The following is a 22,019-nucleotide window of genomic DNA, read 5'->3' on the forward strand; positions in this document are numbered from 1 at the left end:
CAAACTGCTGCACCTAAAAAACACTCCAGTGAGCCATCTTCACATGTTTGTCACAGTGACCGACGTGGATCTAATACTGTTTGTACAAATGTAAAGATAACCATCGCCAATTCAAAAGAACACCAAGCCACTTATGTAGAGAGACAACATTGATTTTGCTCCTTTTACTATCTCTAGAGAGGCTAAGAGGCTTCTGAACAATATGTCTGTGAAAAATAAAGGATATTTTTCTGTTTCACATGTTCCTGACAGAAAAAAATGTCTTTGACAGCACAGTGGGTTTAGTCCACAGTAGATACACACACATATATTCACACAGGCTGTTATGCATGAACCTGTCAAACTCACACTAAGAGGAGAACTTGGGGGATGGCTGAGTAACTGCTTTACATTCCGACATAGCCAGTTTATACTCACATGCCTCCCTCCACGAGCACGGACTGGACTCTGCCACAGCCTCCAGCCAGCTGAAGGTTGACTGATCCGTCTGTCAGAACCACCCTCTTTCCCCGGAGGCCATAGCGCTCAAAAAGAGTGATGGATGGCAGTGAAAACTCCTGTCGAGGTAGAGAGAAAGAGGGAGAAGGTATATTAAGGAATGGAGTGGGTGGAGAGCTGCAGGTCATGTAGGTTGAAATTAAGGTTATTGTGAGGTTACTATGGAAACGGACACTCACACCTTTGTGCTTGCTGGCATACTGTAGATCATAAATGTCAAGATGAAATGAAAAATGCCTTTTTAACCCTTTTAGTTTGCATCTCCAGTCAGATTGTGAACATATTTAACAATATATGCCAAAAAAAATCCATTTATTTGTATTCTTATATCAAAATCCAATCATGTTTTCTTCCTGTAAAACAAAATATGACGTGTGCATACATAGGCTTGAACCAACCAGTTTCAACCAATAATATTATGACATCCACAGAGCTAAGATTCATTGTGACACATTATTCAAATCAAATTCCTCCCAACGTTACTGTCTCTCCTGTTTCACTCGGAAATACTTCACGACACGGAAGTTAGATACTCTCGAAATGCTGTTTCATCTCGAGTTTAGTAGCGACTCAATACAGATACACTGGATGGTATTGTTTTTCCCTTCAGCTGAGTTGTTATGTAGAGGACAATGACAGGTAACAGATATTTTCAGAAAAGGTGACACGGGTTTGATATACTTTCTCACACTGAGTGCTGTTTGTCAGTAATCATGCTGTTCATACAACTTTGGCAAGAATATCTTTTTGAAATAAACTTGTTAAATCTTTTATATTCATGTTTTTCAGTTACTTATAAACAAACTACCAAACTTAAAATATAGAAGCACGTTAAAGTGCCCTTGTGTATGACAGCTGTAGTATACTGTATGAATAATGTTTTTAACATTAACCATACTATTTCCACTACTGTACACATAGTTTACACATAGCCACTTCCAGTGGTTCTCAATGCACTCTCAATGTCAAATTCCTTGTTTGTTCAAACCTATTTGGCCAATAAAGCTGATTCTGGTCATTTAGCCTTGCTTTTCCTAAAAAAAATACCTAGTTGGATAAGTTGAATCTTTCAGTGTTTTGCCTGTAGGTCGCTAGCACTATGCAGAACCTGTATTTTAGACGCTAAATTCTCCACTATGTTCACCATCTAGTCGCTAACTGTCTGCTTTTTGTTGCTGGGCAGATAGCATACATAAAGTTGCAGATTGTAAAATGAAAACAATAAGCTGAAAGATGCTAAAACACTCCGTAGAGCTCAGGGGAACTGCAGAGTTGGGTGATAAATCTTTGTGGGTATGTCAGTGTCCCCTGTCACATTATACATAGTCATTTGATCCATTGATACTAATATTAGAATAGCCTTATATCTAGATTAACATTCAAAGAAATCTGACTGTTCAACAATGTAGTAATTCCTTGAAAAAATTGTTTCAGTTTGTTTCAATGTCCAATTTAATCATGAATGTCTAAACATAAGAAATAGTTTTAGGCAGAGCATCCCCGGAAGTTGGTGGGTGTATAAGAATTAAAATAAAGAATTAAATAGTAGTAATTAAAAATAGTTAAGAACTTACAAAGCCAACAGGCTGTAATGACAGGATGGAGGAACTTGCATTGACACAGCCCATCGCTCTCAGGTCTGGGTAATTTCCCACTTCTAACACGTACATCCTGTCGGTGAAGTCCTGGCCCTCAAATGCCAGCCAGCTGAAAGTAATTCACATGAATATAGGACGTTTTTAGTAAGTCGAGCAGTGACAGCCTGTAGAAGATCCTGAGTCTTACTTTTGTAACAGATCACCTTTGGCAAATCCAAAAGGGCATATTCCTTAAAATCTGTTTTTAAGGGTGGGACAAATTGTTTCAGATAACTATGATTCAATTTATACCTCACAACAACAACCCCAGAGTGATGTTTTGCCCATAGAGTGCAGCATTACTCACCTGCCCGCCAGAACCTTGCAGGAAGCCACAGAGAAGCCTTCCTGCAGGGAGGTCACACTGTCCTCCAGAGCGAGGACAGAGCCTTGAAAACCTGGATCAGAGAAAAGCTGCACCTGAGGACACACAAAGCCAAACAATAACCCTGAGTCATCCACTCTGTGTCCCACGCACACTTCATCAGGTAAGAGAAACAATCTCTCAGCAAGATTAGACGTGTTTTTTTTTTTTTTTTTTAAATTTGCCATCACCTACCTTAAACTTGGCTGCATTCTCGAAATCATCCTGAAATGAAACAACAGCTTAATGAGATTCATAAACACACTATGAACCACTACAGGAAGCGATACAAATTTTCTGTCATTCCTGTATCACAAAAACCACAGCAGAGGTTACTAGTGTGCTCATGTTGCTTAAAGACACTTTAAAGTGGTTAGGAAAGATAATTCCAAACAACATTATTTTCTTTCTTTATAATTTAAACAGTTTCAAGAAATGAAACTGTTTAACTGTGTAACTTGGAGGCAGAAACTTGTTTAGGATTTTTGAGTGCAGCAGCAACTCCACATCAGACTTTGCATGGAATTGGTGCCTGTTTGTCATCATCTGGTTTGGAACACACATTGCACAGATCAATTTACTCTGCTAATCTACTGTATAAAGGTTTGTCTGTCCAACCAGAGATTCCTGCTCTCCCTCTCAAATTATGATTTGGTCACAAGCATGAGTGTAGTGACTGATCACATGCAAAACCCCTTAGTTAGCCAGACTGGAACTATCAGGGGAAGTGAAAATACAGAAAAATTGCAAAATTATAAATGAAACCAGAAAACACAATTGATGCTATCATCTGCAATTAATTGTGCTGCTCAATCGAGCACGCTGCTGTTGCCATGATTAGACAGAAAATATCTGTTACACGATCTGTCTGTTTAATAACTGACGATCTGTCTGTTTAATAACTGGGCAATTTTTTTCACCCAAGCAAAACAAGTTGATTTAATATCTTTGTCTGAGTCACTGCTCTTACCAGCACAATAGGCATCGCTGAGGCAATCCTGGGCTGTAGCGCCCCCCAGTCCTCTGGGCTTCCATACAGGCCTTTTTCCAGGATGTAGCACTCACCACAAAAGCCAGGCTCCTCAAACACAACCCAGCTAAGAAAGAAAACAGAGGAGGAGGAACATAATCGCCCTTTAATTTCAGAATTGACTGTGACATTTCAGAATTGTGTTTTATCTTTTCTTTTCCATGTTATCTTAATTCATGGAGAAACACAGTCTGTGATGCACCCACACTAGTTACCAAAGAAAAGCACAATAATCACAGTGCAACACACACAGTCAAAGCCTTATTCATTTATCATGTATGTCAACAACTCTTGGTCAGGGTCCAATTTGATAAAAGCCACCCACATGAAAGTATCTCAACAGCTATGTACTGTATGTACTTTCTTGGCAAATGTGGCGTGTCTTGGGTAGCAGTGTGTGTTATTGTGTACGGTTGAGTTCTTTCTGCTTGTAATACAGACGGGGGCTGTATTTACATTTGTGGGCCTCTGTGTATCCTAACGTGCAGGACAACAAACAAGTCTCTCGGAGCAACGCTGAGCCAACACACTGAGCCAATCAGAGGCTCGGAAAGACGGCAGCACGACATGGGCGAGGCTGTGCGATATAATAACAGGCTACCAGCACAGCCAGAAAAACCCTTCGATGTTGTGAGAGTCCTGCCTCCTAAAAAGCAGGACGAAATGTTCCACTCTACATTATTCACCATTTTGTTAGTTTCTCCCTTGAGGTAGCAGTAATCAGCACTACATGTTCTGCATTTCATTATTCTGATTTCCTTCTGGTTTTGTTTACTGCTGCATTTCTTTTCAGCTGATAATAGCACAAGGAAAATCCAACAAAAATAGAAACAGCTAGGGAGCACAGCCACATTTTAAGTAATCCACTGGCATTTTAGTTGGATATCTTACCATTCCCGTAGTGTGTACAGACGATTAGATAAAGCCCTTAACAGGAGCACACTCTTTGTTAACGATTTTTTAGCGTCAAGGAACACCTCTTCCACACCCTGCATTTATTTCACGTTTATTCTCGTTCCCGAAAGGGTGTGACACCAAGACCAACTTACAGTGAGAGGAAGTGGGGTGTGGCAGACTAAACATCAGTGAACTAGGTAATATGTCTTGACCTGTCAGCATGGGTGGGGCAGCCTTACTGCTATGCACCTGAGCTGCAAGAAACGGCAATAAACTGCACAAAAAACAATCACTGGAACTGTAGCTTCAGCTGATTATCAGGTTGAAACATAGGAATGCATCTTAAAGCATGCACTGTATGTTTTTGTTTGTCAGTGGCAGCTGCAAAGGATTGCAGAGGAATTCCAATAAGCATAGACCCAAATTACTTCAGCAAGAGAGGTAATAATACTGTGAACTCATATAACCTTTCATTTCCCATTACCACTCATGTAGCAGTGAAGGTTACATAGGGTAAAGTAAGATACTTGTAACTTACACACCACCCATGACGTCAATAGACTGCGTCCTCATGCCATAACCTGTGTCATCCATGTTAATAATAGGCACTCTCACGTCAATGCTGACTCCCAGCTCGCCGAAATCTCTGTCGCTGAACATTTTGAGATGTGGAGACATGAAATCCTGTAGCAGGAAGGAAACCATTAGTTAAAAATCTGACGAGCAGCACTCCAAGCTACATCACAAATTAACATACAAACATGGGAGTAGGCCCTATGAAATCCGTTTTAATTTTTTCCGGATTCAGTTTTATTTCTTCCCAATCTCTGTGTTTTTCGTTTTAATTTTTCTGAATCCTTGATTTAAGCACATCAGAAAAAGTGTCTAATCATGTGGTGGATGAATAAAATGTCAACAATTCAATAAGAAAGTATTCAAAATTTAGTCATACATTGAAGGAAATGAATATATACCATTGGATTTGTAATGATGCAACACAGCATTGCACTATTTTTTAATCAAAGAAAGTGCTTCGATACACAGTACACTCAGACATTAGCATGAAGAGGTGAAACAGGCATGTAAACGTTATGGCCTGAAGTAAATAATTATTGGTAAAACAAGGTTTATAGTTTGGATATTGCTCTGCTCTAAATTTAGCTGTTGGTGTCAAATTCCTCAGTTTTTTGGATGACTTAGCCATCTCAAAGGGCCTCTTCAACATGAATGTTTGTGTGTGTGTGGAGGAGGAGCTGAACCCTGCTCACAGTGAAACACAGACACAGACAGCAGAGGACAGAAGCTGCAGCAACATGCCCTAAATGACACCAAAAAGTAGTAGAGACTCTCAGCATAAAATGCTTAGGTCTTGGAGGGAAAACCCCGATTTTTATAAACTGCATCCACATTTTGGCAAATTCCACAATATAACATGTTTTGCAGTTGATCCCATTTTTATTATCAACTATTTACTAGTTTGTTATGAATCAATTCTGCAATAAAGACTTTTCCGCTCAGAGTTTTCTCTGGCATTTAATATAGATTATTTGGATCTACACACTAAAAATAGTCTGTGTTTCAGTGGAATATATATATATTTTCCTAGTGCAATACTCACAGACAGTATTGGTCGCAGTGACAGCAGCTGCTCTGAGCCTCCCCAGTCATTGCAGTCCAGGTACTCTCCTTCCTCCAGGATATACTGCTGGCCCTCAAACCCTGGTTGGCTGTAGCCCACCCAGCTGGATGGAAAGAAGATGTTGCAGAGATGTTGCTGGTTAGAGCTGCATTTGTAAATCAGGACTGCATTACATAACCTCAAAATCACCATCTGGCAGTAAAGTTATTCATGGATAAACTTTGCTGCAAGCCAAGATTACCACCTAAATCGATCCTGTGCAAGCAAAGAGAATGAAACATGATGCAATAGAAAGGAAACTCACAGTCCTCCGATGATCTTTATGGAGCCCACAGACGTCAGTTTCTTTGGCTCAAGGTTTGCTCCTTCACTCTCACAAAAACTGAAAATGTCACTGTCGATTTCCAGACAGGTGCCCTCAAAGCCAGGCTTCTCATACACCACAGCCTGTAGCACAGAAAGAAAAAGGCTAATATGAAACTTGACTCATCATTCACATAGAAAGAGTAGATAAGCTGGTATTTAAGTTGTGTTTTTGATTTTTTTAATCTTTGTTCTTTCTCTATTTTTGCTCAAATTCACTTAATTAAAGGACCAGTGTGTAGGATTTTGAGGCATCTAGCGGTGAGATTGCAGATTGCAACCAACTGAATACCCCTCCCCTCACCCTCCCCTTCCACGGGTGTAGGTGGCCGCGAAATGCATGAAAAACGTGAAAGTCCCTCTCTAGAGCCAGTGTTTGGTTTGTCCTTTCTGGGCTACTGTAGAAACATTGCAGTGCAACATGGCAGCCACCATGGAAGAGGACCTGCTTATGTAGAAATAAAGGGCTCGTTCTAAGCTAACAAAAACACAACGATTCTTATTTTAAGGTGATTATACACTAACTAAAACATGCTTATGAATATTACATTCCATTTCTGCCGAGTCCGTTCCACTAGATGCCACTAAATTCTACACACTACTCCTTTAAGTTCTTTTATTCACAGAATGAGAGTTGTTTTGTAATGTTTTATTTCTTGATAAATAAACAGTAGAGCATCTTACTGCACTTCAGCATGAACATAAATCATGACCTTCAATAAAAAATCTATCACTGGATACTTTTGTTGAACATTTGTGAGCACAATTGTGAATGTGAGCAAGTAAGGGGTTTTCACCTTGTATGATTGTTGTTACTTAATAATCTTACAAGTACAACATGATGGGTTTAGAAAAAGCTTGGTAAAACGCACTGTGTTTTACAGTGGAGATTTCTTGACCTCACATCTATTTTTTAGCTTGAAGTAAGATAAACATAGCACTGAGCAGAAAAATCCTCTTAAGAATGCAATGCACAATGCCAACAGACCTTTTATAAAACATGTTTTCCCCTTAATAAGGGGCACAACACTCACAGTTTTACACTGATTATAATCACAGTACATAACTTAATACTATACAAATTAAGTAAAATAAAACCACAGAACTGCATATATTAGCCATACCTTGACTTCATTGGGATTCTCCACTTTATAACCACCCTGGAAGAAAGACAACATCAGCATCAGCAATTGGAAAAAAAGCCATTATTTATTTTTTTCTCAGAAATAATGAAAATTCTGTTTGACAGGGAGAAAAGAAAATTAACACACGCTGACCTGAACTTCTGTCCCTGTGGGTAACTAATTACTGCTAATTTTCACATTGACTGCCTTTACGCAGAGTGCCAGACAGACTCAGAGGGTATTTACATTAAGAAACAATACATTACAAAGTCACCATAGTGAGTCATTTTTAAAACTGATAAGAAAAGCATGTTCATGAAAGCTATATGTATTCATTCTACATGTTACTTTGCAGGCACAAATTTACTGAATATGATAAAGGAAGAATTGTGTGACCCTGCAAGTGGCTCTAAGGCTGTACTTCTATAGAGCAAAAAGCTAATTTTTATCATGCTAACATGCTCACAATTACAATGTTAACATGCTGATGTCCTCCCCAGAAAAAAAAGGAATTTAAAACAAATTTCCTGCATTTCTACACCACCTAACCTCTTGGATTAAGTCAAGAAACAGCCACCTGCACTAATCTAGATTAGTTGGGTTGATTAAGAAAACCAAGAATGCATCAAGAACAGTATATAATTGTGTGGATCAGGACAGGAAATTATTATAAGAAGAATGGCTATTTCATATTTAAATTTTATTCATAAAAACATTATGTAGCCTAAAATGGCAGTAGGTTACCTAAAAACCTATTATTAGGAATTGCGAGAAAGTTTCAGAGCTACAGAGATACAGAGCATCACTGTAACCATAGTAACTATCTCTCACTCCTGCCTGTGTGCGCACGGCATGAGAGAAGAGGGAGAGACGTTGACTGAGATTACTCTGAGCTGCATGCATGGGAATACATTACAATATAATAGATTTGTGTATATTTCTTGCTTTCCCTTTGGTGGTCTAAATAACTCCCTGCTGCGTGGTGCTGCTGTTACGATGTGCTGCTCTGTCTTGTCTATCTGTGCGCTGTCAGTGTCCTGTTTTCGCGCCACAACATTATCAGTTGTGAATTTGTATTTCACTGTGTGAGAAAAATGGACGTGCATCAGAGCGTGTGAAAAGTGTCAGTTGCGTGAGTCTCACGGTCAGTGCGTGAGAGTTGACAGCCCTGGAATAGCCGTTGAAGTCTACATTATGACGTAGAGAAATGCTACAAACCATTTTAAGCGGTCTGAGAGATCCTACAAATGGTGATGGGAAGCCCCAGGTCTCAGGGTAAGGGTACACTCCTGTTTCCAGCACAGCTAGCATGCCCTGGAACCCCACATCACTGAACACCAGCCACCTGAAGGAAGGAAAAACACCCACGTAGCATTTTAATTAAGCATTAAGCCAAAAGGTCCCTCCACATTATGCCTCTGTATGGTTTTAAAACCAACTTTGTGTCATGACCTTCTGTGTTGTGTTGGTTTTGTAAAACAGTGACAAGATAGAGAACTACAAACTCACTGATGCTTGTTTTTCCCACATAGAAATCAACATCTATTGTTTCCCTCAGAACACAGACAAACAGAATTGATGATTTGCGCTCAGTACATTAAGCATTATTAAATCAAGGCAGTGTTTTAATTGGGTGTTTTATATTTATTTCAGATATGAGTCATGCAGCTGGGGCTGAGAACAAAAGCTAATTGTTGTATAATAAAATATCTTGGGAATGGCATGCTTCAATTCAAAGCCTTTTTCTTCACAATTCATTTTTAGCACGGGCAGCCTCTGCTGGAACTATGCCCCTACCTCTGGCATTTTGAGCCATTATGCAGAGCAACACAATGACTTATACTGATCACCAGATGTGAGCCGCGTGCAAAGAAAATAAACCCAGCTCATTCAGTCAGTGGTGTGGAAGTGATACCAAGAAGTGATACTGACCTCATTGTGCTGAAATATATACAATCAGAGAAGCCAATGAGTCACTCTGGTCAGTGAACTGAACTGAGTCATGTGCATACAGTAAATTTGTTTATCAGAAAACTACATCTGCTCAACAGTTGCTCCGCTTGTCGCAGAACACCGTAGGAGGAGCTACTACTGAGATAGAATTATTTTGTAACTGTGCAGAGATGAGCTGGCATCTGACAGCAACTAGTTGAAGCTTATGTAGAAATTTAAGGAACGCTGAAACATTTTACAGAAGGTTTATACCAAAGGTGCCAAGGTAAACCTACAGAAATAGCTGTGGGAAAGAGGCCTGCTGTCATTAACTTCCTTCAGGGGTAGGGCACAAAATGTCCTGAATGCCTACACCTCTCACGTGGAAAAACATTCTCCCCTTTGCCAAATTCTCTCCACACCTTTGTCTGTTTCTCACTCTACATGTATTCTCCACCTCTTCACTCTGCTTTCCAAGTGCCCCCCGCCCAATCTGTCTCTTTTCTAACATGCAGCAGCAGGACAGACATTCCTGAGCAGGCAAGTGAGTGAGAGTCAAACCAAAGACAAAGATGAACACGTAGTAGAAATAATCATTATCTCTCAGCTATTTGTCAAAGCCAAACACTGAGAGCATACCATTAAAAAGACAGCACAGAATGCAAGATTTCCAAAGTCTACTCTCCTGGTGGGTAAGCCAGTCATTAGCAATCTAAAAATCACTGCAGAGAACTGGGATTGTCTCATTATCTGCACTTTACGCTTTGATGCAGCGAAGCAAAGACAGCCTCTCCTTTCTTAAGCGCCTGTGGCTTAAATGTATTGTATTTCAAATAATATCTAATCTCCAGATAACTACCACTCTGATCAATCACAATAAGAAGACAATGTGTCTAGTTAATGATTTGATTTTGTCAGCGTGTTCGTTATTGTCATGCACGCTTCACCACAGGTCCATCACAGGGATGTGAATGATTGCTTTTGCTGAAACAGCCATACTTACACCCCAGAGTGAACTTGAATGGAAGCAGTGCTCAGCGGGATGCCAAATGAACCCGTCTCTATTGCGTCGTCATGGTACGGTGTTACTCTGCCGTGTCCCTCTGGTTCAGTAAACAGATCAATATGGGGGATATTGTAATCCTACAGAGAAAGGGAAACAAACACAGCAATTATCAGTAGTGGCCCAAACTGGTCCTTAAATCATTCCTTGCAATGCAACCAAGCGGGATCTCAACTAAGCAGAGTCTATTTCACATTTATTATTTTCTGCTCTGAATGTGCCTGGACTGAATATCAATAAAGCAATATCACATTTTAGCTACACTTCAGAGGGCCATGGGAGGTGATGATTATGTATATTGAGACATGAAAGGGTAAATGAGGTCAAAGTATTTAACCAGTGTGCACTCACAGAGACAGCAAGTCGAATAGAGCCAATCAGCATTGGCAGGTTGTTGTGTGGCTCTGTCTCCAGCCCAGACTCTGCCCACTCATTTGTCAATTCTGTGCCCCCCTCCTCCAAGGCAATGGAGCGTCCCTGGAAGTCAGGCTTCTCGTATAGTACCCAACTGTAGTGAAAACAAAAACATGTTTTCATATGGCAGAAACACAGGATTATATGTTGAAAAAAAGAAAAAAAGGATCAGAATAAAAGCATCTAGAAATGTGTTTTAAAGCAATACTTTGACTTTTTGAGATATACGCTTATTTGCTTTCCTGCTGAAAGTTAGACAAGGAAATTGATAGTTAGCTTAGTTTAGCATAAAGACTGATAACAGTGAGAAACAGTGAGCAAAATCAACAAAATCTGCCTATGAGCACCTCTAGAACTCCCTAATTAGCACATTGTATCTTGTTTGTTTAATATGTCCAAAAAATGGAAGTGTAAAAATGTCAATTTGTGGTTTCACTTCCTGAAGTCCCCTCTGGTTACCTCAGGATGTTTCTGCACTGGATTTTGTTACCTTTGGACAGAGCCAGGCCAGCTGTTTTCCCCTGTTTGTCTTTACGCTAGGTTAAGCTAATGGGCTGCTGTCTGTAGCAATACATGTACCAGACAGATAGGACAGTAATATTGATCTTCTCTACTAACTCTCAGCAAGAAAGCAAATAAGCATAGTTCCCAAAATATCCAACACTTTCTTTAAATATCAGCCAAGAAAAAAAAGTAGGTCATTAATTCATGACAACATAATAACAGACTGTAGAAAGTGAGTGTGTATGTAAAATGTCCTCCGGGGGCCTTAACAGGCAACACTGGCATCCCAGAACCACTTCACACTAATTAGAACTACACTTCAGGAGCACCCCGGTAGCCAAAAGGTTACTGCACATGCTATATAACTGCAAAGTCCTTGGTTCGACTCTAGCTTGGGACCTTTGCATGTCATACCCATCTCCCCTTGTTTCCTGACTACTTCGCCACTATCAGCTCTCCATTAAAGGCCAAAATTGCCCAAAAAACATATCTTAAAAAAAGAACTACACTTCAGATTATCTTTCCATCCTCTAAAAGTTTTAGTTGAATATTACTTACCATCCTCTAATGACCTTCACAGATATGAGAGGTGAGAGCCGCATAGACGTAGCATCTGCTATATCCCTGCAAATATCATAAGATTGCCCACAGAACTGAGCTTTCTCGAACAACACCATCTGTGTAGAGACATGAAGGGCAGTGTTGCAACAAATCAACACATTGACCATGAAGAGAAATAATCAATGGCAAAATGCATTACTCCATCACATTAAATCGTGATTTACCGAGTGGTGGGAAGGACCTAATAGCATGGGGCTTTCTTTCATTACTCTGTTATGCTACAGTAAAAGCATATTTATGATCCTCTAAACTGAAAAGCAGGCACACCATTACTTGAACCATCGGGGACATACTGTTAATGTAATGCACCACTTTAATATAATAGTTCAATTTTTTTATAGACCAACAGAATATTGAAGTTTGTGAATAATGAACTACTGGCTAAAAACTGGCTACAGTGGACTCTGTTGTCAATATTACTCTTACTTTTACTTAGCCCAAATCAATAACTCTAAAATACATTGTAAAATCCAAAATCTTCTCATGTAATGTGCTTTCTGTTAATGCCAGTTGTTACTGTGGATTCCCAGCACAGCTAAAGCTGGAGGTTGACTGAATTACAACAATGTGTAGGCAAAACAATGTAGTGAAATACTGTATGTTGTGTGCTCAGGGAATAGCCCTCTCTCTTGCAACAACTACTATATGAGCAATTAAGTTCGACAATAATGAAGTGCCACAAGTTCTTGCACTGCATTGACAGCACTGAATTCCACGACTGTAATCACATCCAGCTGTGCAATTGCCCTAGACTGTTTTTTTTATTCTTTGTTTACCCCTAAGAACAACATATGAAAAGCAGATGTTTCCAGAGAACAGACTTGTCTGTCCAGATTCCTCTCTCCATCTTGTTTCTATTGTACGTAGGCAAAGCTGTGCCAACTGTACCTTTCCAGGGCGCTTGTGAAATCCTCTGGCAGTTCTTATCTGGAATGCAAAAACACAGAATTATCATTGCGATAAAGACTGTGGAGCATGGCAAATATCTATGAAGAGCTAGAGAAGCTAATCTGCATTTCTTTGTGCAGCAGCTCTGTGGATAATAATTGTCCTGACCTTTCAGTTCACTTCCAGGAACACAGTGGGTCCATGAAGACTACACTGTTTTAACTGTTCTTAGTCAACTACTACACTAAGAGGAATACCCGGCTGAAGAAACATGTGTCTTTATACAGCATACTTGCACTGGCAGCTACAAATTACAGTGAAAAATGTCAACTGCAGCAACCATCTTGTTACATCAAGTCATGACAGGTCTAATCACTGATTAGTTTATCAACAGAAAATGAATCACCAGTAAATTTGATAGTAGTTGATTAATCATTTTATGTCATCTTTTAAGCAAAAATTGTTTTCTTACTCCTCTTTTAAAGTAAATGAATAATTTGGGGATTTGAACTGTTGGTGGACAAAATAAGCGATTTGAACATGTCAGCTCGGGCTTTGGCAAATTGTGATGAGTAATTTATTTATTTGACCTATTATATCAGCAGATTAATCAATAATGCAAATGATTTTGAGTCACAGACTTAAACACAGCATAGTTATTTTTTTATCTGCCCAAATGACATCAAAGGGACAAGCCAGGCAAAAGATCCACTGTTAGTTTCAATAGAGAACCTTTCCTATTAATGATGATACCTCATACCAGAATGCTAATAAGATGTAAAAAAACCAAACAAAACTGAATATTTCCATAAAAAACGTTTGTCGTGCAGCTTTAATGGAAGCTGCACCACACACTGGATATAAATAGTTTCCACCTGCCAGTGCAGCAAGCAGGTGTGTTTGCCAGAAAGTCTAAGCTGTTGAAAGGTGAGATGTACAGCTTTAATTTGTAATACTAAACGATTAGTTATGCTTTTACAGTATGCATGCAGCACACTTACATTATTACTAAGTATCCCCTGTGGCTGAGCCGGAGGCTGTTTAATCTCAGGGAGTGTCGGGTTTGTGGTTGGAGGAATCCCAGGAAAAGATGAAGGCACAGCATCAGGAAACACCAGACCTGGTTTTACATGCAGGTCTGCTTCAACTACAGGGACTGGAGTTGTCATTTTTCCAGTAACCTGATGCATAAACAGAAAAGTGTAAGTGGTGAAAGTTGTACATTCTGTTCCTTAAAGAATAGGTTCACAATTTTTCAAGTCTATCTTACAGTCTGGTGCCCATATAAACATTGAAACAGGTTTTGCTCGGTGTAACATTCCTCCTGCTCATACTGACCATTAGAAGATCCCCTCCAGATGTGCTTACAATGTAGGTGCAGGGGGACAAAATCCACAATTCTCGTTATAAGCAAAAATGTATTCAAGAGTTTATGTGAAGATAATATGAGGCTTCAACTGGAATTTGTACTAAAAAGACAGTAACTTTGGAAGATATTTACTTGGTTTGACTAACTGAGACCACTGAAGCCTCATATTATCTTCACATAAACTTTTAAATACATTTTTGCACATGCACTTTTTTGCATATGTCCCCCATCTCTTATATTAAAAGTACATTATGAAGGGATCTTCTAATGGCCAGTAGAAACAGAAGGAATGATTACAGCAAGAAATAACACGTGTCAATGTTCATTTGGGCATCTGACTATTGTTTTAGAAAACTTGAAAAATTGTGAACCTACCCCTTAAGTCAGAAAATATTGTAATTGCATTTATAGTGATTTAGAAACATGTTTAAACAGAGAACAAAGCTGTATGAGTAGTTTTCATTGGACAGTTTAAACACTGATTGCTGATATAACTGGTCAATAGCTTTGCTTAACTTCAACTTGTCTTTGCTTGCAGGAGGTATTTTACTTGTTAGGCTCTGATTACATGGAAATCTCTTTGTTGTAAGGACTTGATTAACATTTACATCATTTTTAGTTGGGGAAAATAGCATACAGAAAAACTGACCTCGGTGTTGGCTTGATCCTGTCCTTGTATGCTCTGCACTGGTTTCGCTGGTTCTCGGGGGAGGTACTTCTCTAAATAGTCTGGCAGTTTGATGTTGTTGAAGGAGGGAAGTGGAGGAACTGAGTCACTGACCACAGCCTCCACGGCCTGGGCTTCCTCTCTGTCGCCCGGGGCAAGGCTCTGCTTGGACAGTGTGTTTTTGAGTGGAGCTGTGGCAGTTGGGCTTGGCAGGGGTGGCTGGGATAAAAGTGTAGGGCTGGGCAGGGGGCCTTCGCTGGGTGACGCATCCCCAGATTTAGTGCCTTCTGCCTGCGTTTGAGCTCCATTTCTCTTCCCTCTGCTGGAGCTGGTGAGACTGCTGAAGACACAGCTCCCCTCCAAGCGAGACTTCACTTTAAAATGCTCATCTCTCTCTTCCTTAACATCCTCCTCATCCTTGACAGAGCTCTTGTCCTTGAGGCGAGAGTGGGTGTCCAAGCTATTAAGCAATATACTCCTGTCTGCTAAACTAGCCCTGACAGGCCTTAGACCTGTTTTCGTATCTGAGCTTTGGAGCTTGTCAAATAGGTTTGTGGATGTGTCTAAGACGAAATTATTCTTCCTCAAGCCAAACTTAAACTCCTCAAGGTCAAATGTCTTCTCAAAGTGGTCTTCCTTGATGGCTGGCATCGCAAAGGCGGGCTGAGGTGGCCGGAGGTGGTTGTGTTTACGTGGCGGGAGAGAGAAGGGAGCACAAAGCTTCTTGATTTTCTCAACAAACTCCTCATCATCTAGCTCACCGGAAGTGTCAAGAAGATTGCTCTCACTTCCAGAAGAACTCAATTTGGGGGCCATGACTTTAAGTTTCCGTTTGGGAAAGTCCACATCCAGCCAGCTGGAAGGGGCATCTTGCCGTATTGCTGAATCATCTCTGCTTAGTCCCCGTGGCAAATTGAGCTTCTTCATGGACGAACACTGCATTGAGTCTGGGATCAGCTTATTAGCCTTTGAGGACGGGGGCGCTTTTACAGTTTGATTTGGTTTGTTATTGACTGGTTCCTTTTTCACTGTGCAGAGCTGTGGATGTGGGGAGATACCACCATTAGCAGCAGGTGAAAGTTCAGTCGCTGGCATATTTAATGTTTTCTCAGCTGTCTTCTCCATCATTTTAACTGTGGAGCTAGAAGCAGCACTGTCTGGAGAACTCTGTGGTTTTGTTTCTGTGCCCTTGAATGAGGTGATATCACTTATACTTGTATTTTTTAATTCCTCACACTTTGGGCAGCTAGGCGCTGGTTTCATCTCATCTGCTGAGATTTGGACTTTTGAGTCCATTGATTTGTCAACTGATCTTTTATTCCCATCATCCTGGCTTGTTACCTTGCTGCTCACTGACTTAGAGACAGAAATAGAAGTGGGCTCTTTAACAGATGAGCCCTTCTCTGCAATATTGTCAGTCTGTGCAGTTATCAGCCCTGGAGTGTCATTAGCGACCTTTATGGTCACTTCCTCAATTGCTGTAGTTGCTTTGGTAATAGGCTTTGAGCTGGAGAACTCAGCATCATTAGCTCCATGTGTATGTGAGTCATCAGCTGAATTCTCTGTTTTTTCCACAAATACAGAATTAGGCTGTGGTTCGGCTGCAATCACCACTGGCTCTGTGTCTGTTCCAGAGCTTTCTGTAGACGTTGTTTGCAACACAGGCGCATTTGTAGCCTTCTCCCTCTTCGAAGTCTGCCTATCACTCTTGGTTCTAGCCTCATCAGCCTGGTTGACAGCACAAACAGCAGTGTTTTCTGGATGTGAAGTCACCGTCTGAATGACATGTTGTGTTTGAGTGTGGAGGTCTGACGATCCAACTGTCTTGTCTGAGGGCTGAGAAGCTGGTTTTGTTTGGTTGGCCTCTGGTTTTGTTATGCTTCTAACAGGCTGTGCTTCCCCCTTTCTTGCAGCATTTTTTTTCTGATCATCCCTAGCAACACTTCCTTCTGTCCCTGAGATACCTTGTCCACTGTGTGAAACCTTGCCCTTTGTTGTATTTTCATCTGAAGGCAAGAGCTGCTGAGGTTCTTCTTTGTCTTTGTTCTCACTCTGATTTGTTTTTCCCCTCTCTGCCTTTTTCAGTTTCTCCAAATCTTTACCCTCAGTCTGATTTATTGGTTCTGTGTTGCTGTTTTGTTGTTGCCGTGGTTGCCCTATGTCTTTTTTACTGGAATTCCTTGCTTTTACTTTACTTTTTGACTCAGATTGCGTTGAGAATTCTTTATCTATTTTGGTGGCTTCAGCTAGCGGGTTTTGCTCCACTGAAGGAGTCTTCTCAATAAGTCGTTCAACCGAAGGTGAGGGGGAGGAGGCTGATGTTTCTCTGCTGTCCTTGGAGACATTTTTTCTCTCTTGTGTGAATGAGAGGCTGTTTCCCCCTGCATTTTCCTCTTGGTGTAAAATAACAGGAACCTGGTCAATAGGTTTCTTTGTTCCTCTGCCACAAGGAGCAGTATCAGGTCCATCTTTCTTGACAGATGGTTCAGGTAATCCCTCCTGTCTGTTGACTGGTTTGTCAATGTTGTCCTTTTTAGATGAAGAATCTAACTGTTTTTTCTGTTTGCCCAATACCTCTGGTTCCTTTTTAATTGCTTGCTGTTTGGTATCAGAAACATGCTGTTTATCTGATGCATTTTTTTCTATTTTATCAGCTCGTAATGAGACTTTTTCTGTAAAATGTTTGGAGGCTGAAGCAGTCTCCTCTGTATCATCCATGTGATGTATGTCAGTGAACTCTTGCTTACTAGTAAAGTGGTCTGACTTGTTTTCACTGTTGGGGCTGAGGGGACTGGCTGGTTCTCTGCTTTTTCTTCTTTTAGAGCGGGAGCCTGCTCTGCTAGAGCCTTTGACCTGTGGGCTTACATTATTAGTCAGTTCTGCAGAATCACCTGTCCCTTTAGCTGGAGCATCTGATTCAACACTTTTAGGTTTAGGTTTTGTACCCTGGTCTGCTGTTTTTGAGGTCTCTGTGTGCTTTACTTTGGAGTCTATACGTTGTTCTTTAGTAATGGAAATCTTTACCCCCCTATCAGTGGTATCTCGTCCATCTGGTTTTAGTGTTGTCTCTGACATTGCTATTGTCGCTATCTGCTCTTTAGTATCCTGTTTACCCTGACTCTCCAGTTCAGGCGACTTTGATGCAGCAACTGTCGCAGACGAGGTGGATTTTTGAGACATTCCTGTCATGGTTGGCTTTTGAGGTAGTGCTGCTTTCTCTGCTGTTACAGATGCCTCGAAAAGGTTCTTCACTCGCTCCTTGATCGTCATCGGTTTCTCCGTGACAGGTGATGCAGATCTGGAGCCCGCAGTGCCGCAGCGTTCAGCTGATCTGGACCTCTGATCTGACAACACAAGGTCTTTTTTCAGCCTCTCAGTGGCTTTCCTGACTGGAGAGACATCGGCACTCCTTGGGCTTTGAAAGGTCTGCTTGCGGCCCCCCATCGCCTGGCGCTCAAAGAGGCTGATCTTATCTCCAATCCTGCCAATGGCTGGCTTAGGCTCCTCATCAAGTTTCTTCAGGTCTTGTAGTCTGTGTGTGGTAGGTAAAAGTTGAAACATAAATTATATATTCTGCAAAAATAAACAAGTAAATTTGAAGTAGATTTTAATGAATATATGTGTAATGTATTAAACTGGCAAAAGTTAGTTTTATATTTGGGTGATTTGTTAAATCTAATCTGACCTATATTCTAATCTGATCTGTACTTTACAGTGTGAATCTTGAAGAATAGGGCTGTACTTTGAGTTCTGACTCATATATTTGTTTCACTGTGGATACACGCCTGTGATGTTCCACCCATAGCACATTCCCTGTTTTGACACCAATGTCATGATAGACAAAAGCTAAACAGGTAGGTTAAAATGTTGTCTGACATTGGAAGTACACTAGTTGTAGCATGTAACATTCATTCCTAACAAACAAGCTATTTTTAATACATTATTGGAAGGCTTTGCTGTATACACTTCAGTTTGTGAAAATGTCATTGTCATTGTTTCATTCATTCCCAAATCACAAACAGTTCTCTTTCTATATTATAAGGTGAACACTTACCTTGCGTGAATCTCTGTTTTGGTCTTATCCTTTGCTTCATTTTTAGTAATCTTTAACGCTGCTTTAAAATCCAGGTCATCTTCAGCTGAACTCTGCTCAGCATTAAAAGGCACATTCTTTGAAAAAAGCTTCACCTCACTCCGAGAAACCTTCATACTCCTGCGTTTGGACTCTGGTGTCTCTGTCTTCCTTTCCACTTTGTAAAAGCTATCATCGTCCTCCATGTCTGCACCCCCCTCAACCACACATGCCCGAGTGGCTAAAATGACTGAGTTTGAGTCCTGGAAGTTGGCCAAATGCTTGGCTGAGTCAGGGCAGGAAGTCTTACTTTCCACTCCCCCAGGTGAGACCTGAGAGGTGGGGTTGGGCTTGGTGGAGGAGTTTACAGGCGACTCTCCCATGTGAATTGGACTTTTGCCCTGAGGACTGTTCACTGAGTTATCTGATGTAGGGCATCCCTCTGACACAGGTTGGGCATTGGAAGGTATTTGTTCCTGGGGGCTGCTCCCTCCATCTCCCTGAGAGTTCTTCCTGCATTTCTTTCTGGCTGCATTTTTTCGCCCCATGCTGTCTGCCTCTGTTTGTTCTTGATAAGGTTCAGGCTCTAACTGCAAGTCTTTGGGTGATTTCAGTGACACTCCCTCTACAGCACTGTAATAATTCTGTGCCCCAACAGCAGGCCTCACATTTAGCCTTTTGTTTTCTGTACTTGTTGAACTTAAGCTCTTTGATGAATCAAAACTTGGTGATGACTTTGCCTTAGGGAGAACTTGTAGGCTTTTCTTGATTTTGGTGCGAACCACTTCCTGCCCAGCACAGGTGTCTTGGCCACAGTGAATCACACTGGTCTCCTCCAGGTACACATGGAGCCTCCTGCCTGCCTGGGCGTGTGCTTGTTTCTGGGCCTCAGGCTGGGTGTGGGCCTGATCTGACTCCCATACCACTCCTTGCTCAGAGCAGGAAGACAGATGTGTCAGATGACTGGCATTCTCAGAATTCCCGCTCACCGAAGTACCGTTGCTGCTCTCCTCCCTCTCCTTGCCCTGCCCTATTCTCTTCCTTCTACACACCACAGACTCCTCCTCTTTTGGACCTCCTTCTCCTGTCTCACTGCTGCTCACAACGAAGCCGTCTCTGTGGGCAGACTGCGTGGCGTCCTCCTCTTCACAGAGGAAAATCTCTCTGTGGAGACCCAGAGAATTGGGATTGGAGCTGTGTTCCTTCTCCTCCTCCCACTGCTGTTCCCTTGCCTGCCGTCTCACAGGCTCCTCACTCTCCCCTTCTGCCTCTAACTTGACAGCCTGATCACTAGTTGGGAAGGCATTTTCATTAGGATTCTTTGAACTCTTTCCCTTCCATGGAGAGAACCAGCTCCCGATTCGGCCCAAGACCCCAGTACTTGGCTGCTCCTCGGGGTTCTCGGACTAAAGCAAAGCAGAGAAATAACTCACTTAAATGTCTGCTTACATGTGAAACAGTAGTTAATAAACATGCATTTCAAATGAACATATGCAAACGTTTAAGTAGTTACATGTGGCAGCACAAATATCATCAATTGTCTATGAACAAAGGAAGGGAGTGCAGGTTTATGATCCGAAATAAATATAAGTAGGGATTGTTTGTCCATAGACCTTTTTTTAGTATGGCCATGCATCTCTCAGCATAGCAAAGGCATGCAGGAGTGCTTATAACCTGAAAGCTTACCGTAGGAAATACCATATCATTCAGACTCTTTATGTAGGTTGTGAACATGATTTTGGTTTAGAACTTAAACTCCTACAGAGCATAGAACAAAAACAAAATCATTCCACCAGGATAAACAACGGAAAGTGTGAAAAAGCAGAAAATGTTCATTTAAAAAAAAAGATATTCTGCCTTAGCAAAGTGATAGATCCATCCATAACTGTAACTGAGAGCAATCAGTTTTGGCAGTAATTTCAAGATCAACTTACCCTTAATTAGACTTAGAAGAAAACTTTTCTCCCCCCCTCCAACAGAAACACGGCTGCCAGTGTGTACAGCTTGTGTTTTGCACTAAGGTGCATGTCTAACTGACAAACATGTTGTGTTTAGTCCTCCTTGCATCCAATGAAGCATCCACAACGGTAGAAGTGCGGTAGACTGTGACATCGGAGCTTTGAGTGCTGTTGAAGTTCTGCCCCTCCAGCGGAGCGCACGGAGCCCGCTGGTAGAATGATGCCTTCAAGTACTCCTCGTAAACTTCTAACACCAGTGTCGCTATGAAGCCGGTTGGACAACAAGTGAATTTTCCCACGTCAGCCACAAAACCGCAACATATTCTGGTACTAGCCAACATATTTTGTTGTCACCTCCAGCATTTCTTAAGCTTTCACTTTAACTGGGTGTTGTTTCTGTGGTGTCACCGGCTCAATGATCATTTTGATCGACCTGTTGTCCTGTATAAACACTTAAAATGGGGTTGTTCTGTTTACTGTTGTCATTTTTGCCATTATAGCAGGGAAATATAGTTTAAATGTGTCGATTAATTATTTTTGTGAATGATATATGCTTAAAGGAACAAAAGTGCTTCATGCAGATATCATATAGTTTTCTTCCATCTTCAACAACTTTTAGTTCCCAGTAGTCACTTAACAGCATGCAATATATATGCTACTCATATATGTCTTATTTCAAAGAAAAAATATAGTTGGCGTAGGCCTATGTGCACGCCAAGTAGAGAAAGTGCTCCTTTAGATACATATCTATTATATGTTCTAATGAGTGTCTCGGTGTCTCTGGATAAATATTATTGCAGTCAACCTGTTCTACTTTAGAAACGGAGCACCATAGCTTCACTGCACCGTAGCAGGAGAATAAAAGACAAGAACTGGTTTGACATTACCTGTTGCATTTAATGAATAACTTTACACCTATTGCAATTTAACCAATGTAACACACAGAAAAAATAAATGGGACAACGGAATAATACTAATC

General features: G+C 41.0%; 1 protein-coding gene across 1 annotated transcript in view; it reads right to left on the bottom strand.

The window, feature by feature from the left end:
* Positions 1-21,237, bottom strand: part of LOC122999713 (beta/gamma crystallin domain-containing protein 1-like) — a 25,318-nt gene extending 4,081 nt beyond the window's left edge. The window contains exons 1-19 of the mRNA XM_044376875.1: positions 21,017-21,237; positions 20,769-20,840; positions 19,065-20,488; positions 14,993-18,542; positions 13,976-14,155; positions 12,975-13,013; positions 12,024-12,142; positions 10,899-11,055; positions 10,488-10,627; positions 8,771-8,897; positions 7,553-7,588; positions 6,370-6,512; positions 6,045-6,168; positions 4,965-5,110; positions 3,470-3,596; positions 2,695-2,724; positions 2,443-2,555; positions 2,073-2,205; positions 418-557 (exon numbers count right to left, since the gene is read on the bottom strand). Coding sequence (XP_044232810.1) covers positions 418-557; positions 2,073-2,205; positions 2,443-2,555; positions 2,695-2,724; positions 3,470-3,596; positions 4,965-5,110; positions 6,045-6,168; positions 6,370-6,512; positions 7,553-7,588; positions 8,771-8,897; positions 10,488-10,627; positions 10,899-11,055; positions 12,024-12,142; positions 12,975-13,013; positions 13,976-14,155; positions 14,993-18,542; positions 19,065-20,488; positions 20,769-20,816 — 6,776 coding nt within the window. The 5' untranslated portion in view covers positions 20,817-20,840; positions 21,017-21,237. The remainder of the gene's footprint in view (positions 1-417; positions 558-2,072; positions 2,206-2,442; positions 2,556-2,694; positions 2,725-3,469; positions 3,597-4,964; positions 5,111-6,044; positions 6,169-6,369; positions 6,513-7,552; positions 7,589-8,770; positions 8,898-10,487; positions 10,628-10,898; positions 11,056-12,023; positions 12,143-12,974; positions 13,014-13,975; positions 14,156-14,992; positions 18,543-19,064; positions 20,489-20,768; positions 20,841-21,016) is intronic.
* Between the last annotated feature and the right edge of the window lie 782 nt (positions 21,238-22,019).

This window comes from Thunnus albacares, chromosome 16, assembly GCF_914725855.1.
Source record: "Thunnus albacares chromosome 16, fThuAlb1.1, whole genome shotgun sequence".
Taxonomy (NCBI): Eukaryota; Metazoa; Chordata; class Actinopteri; order Scombriformes; family Scombridae; genus Thunnus; species Thunnus albacares.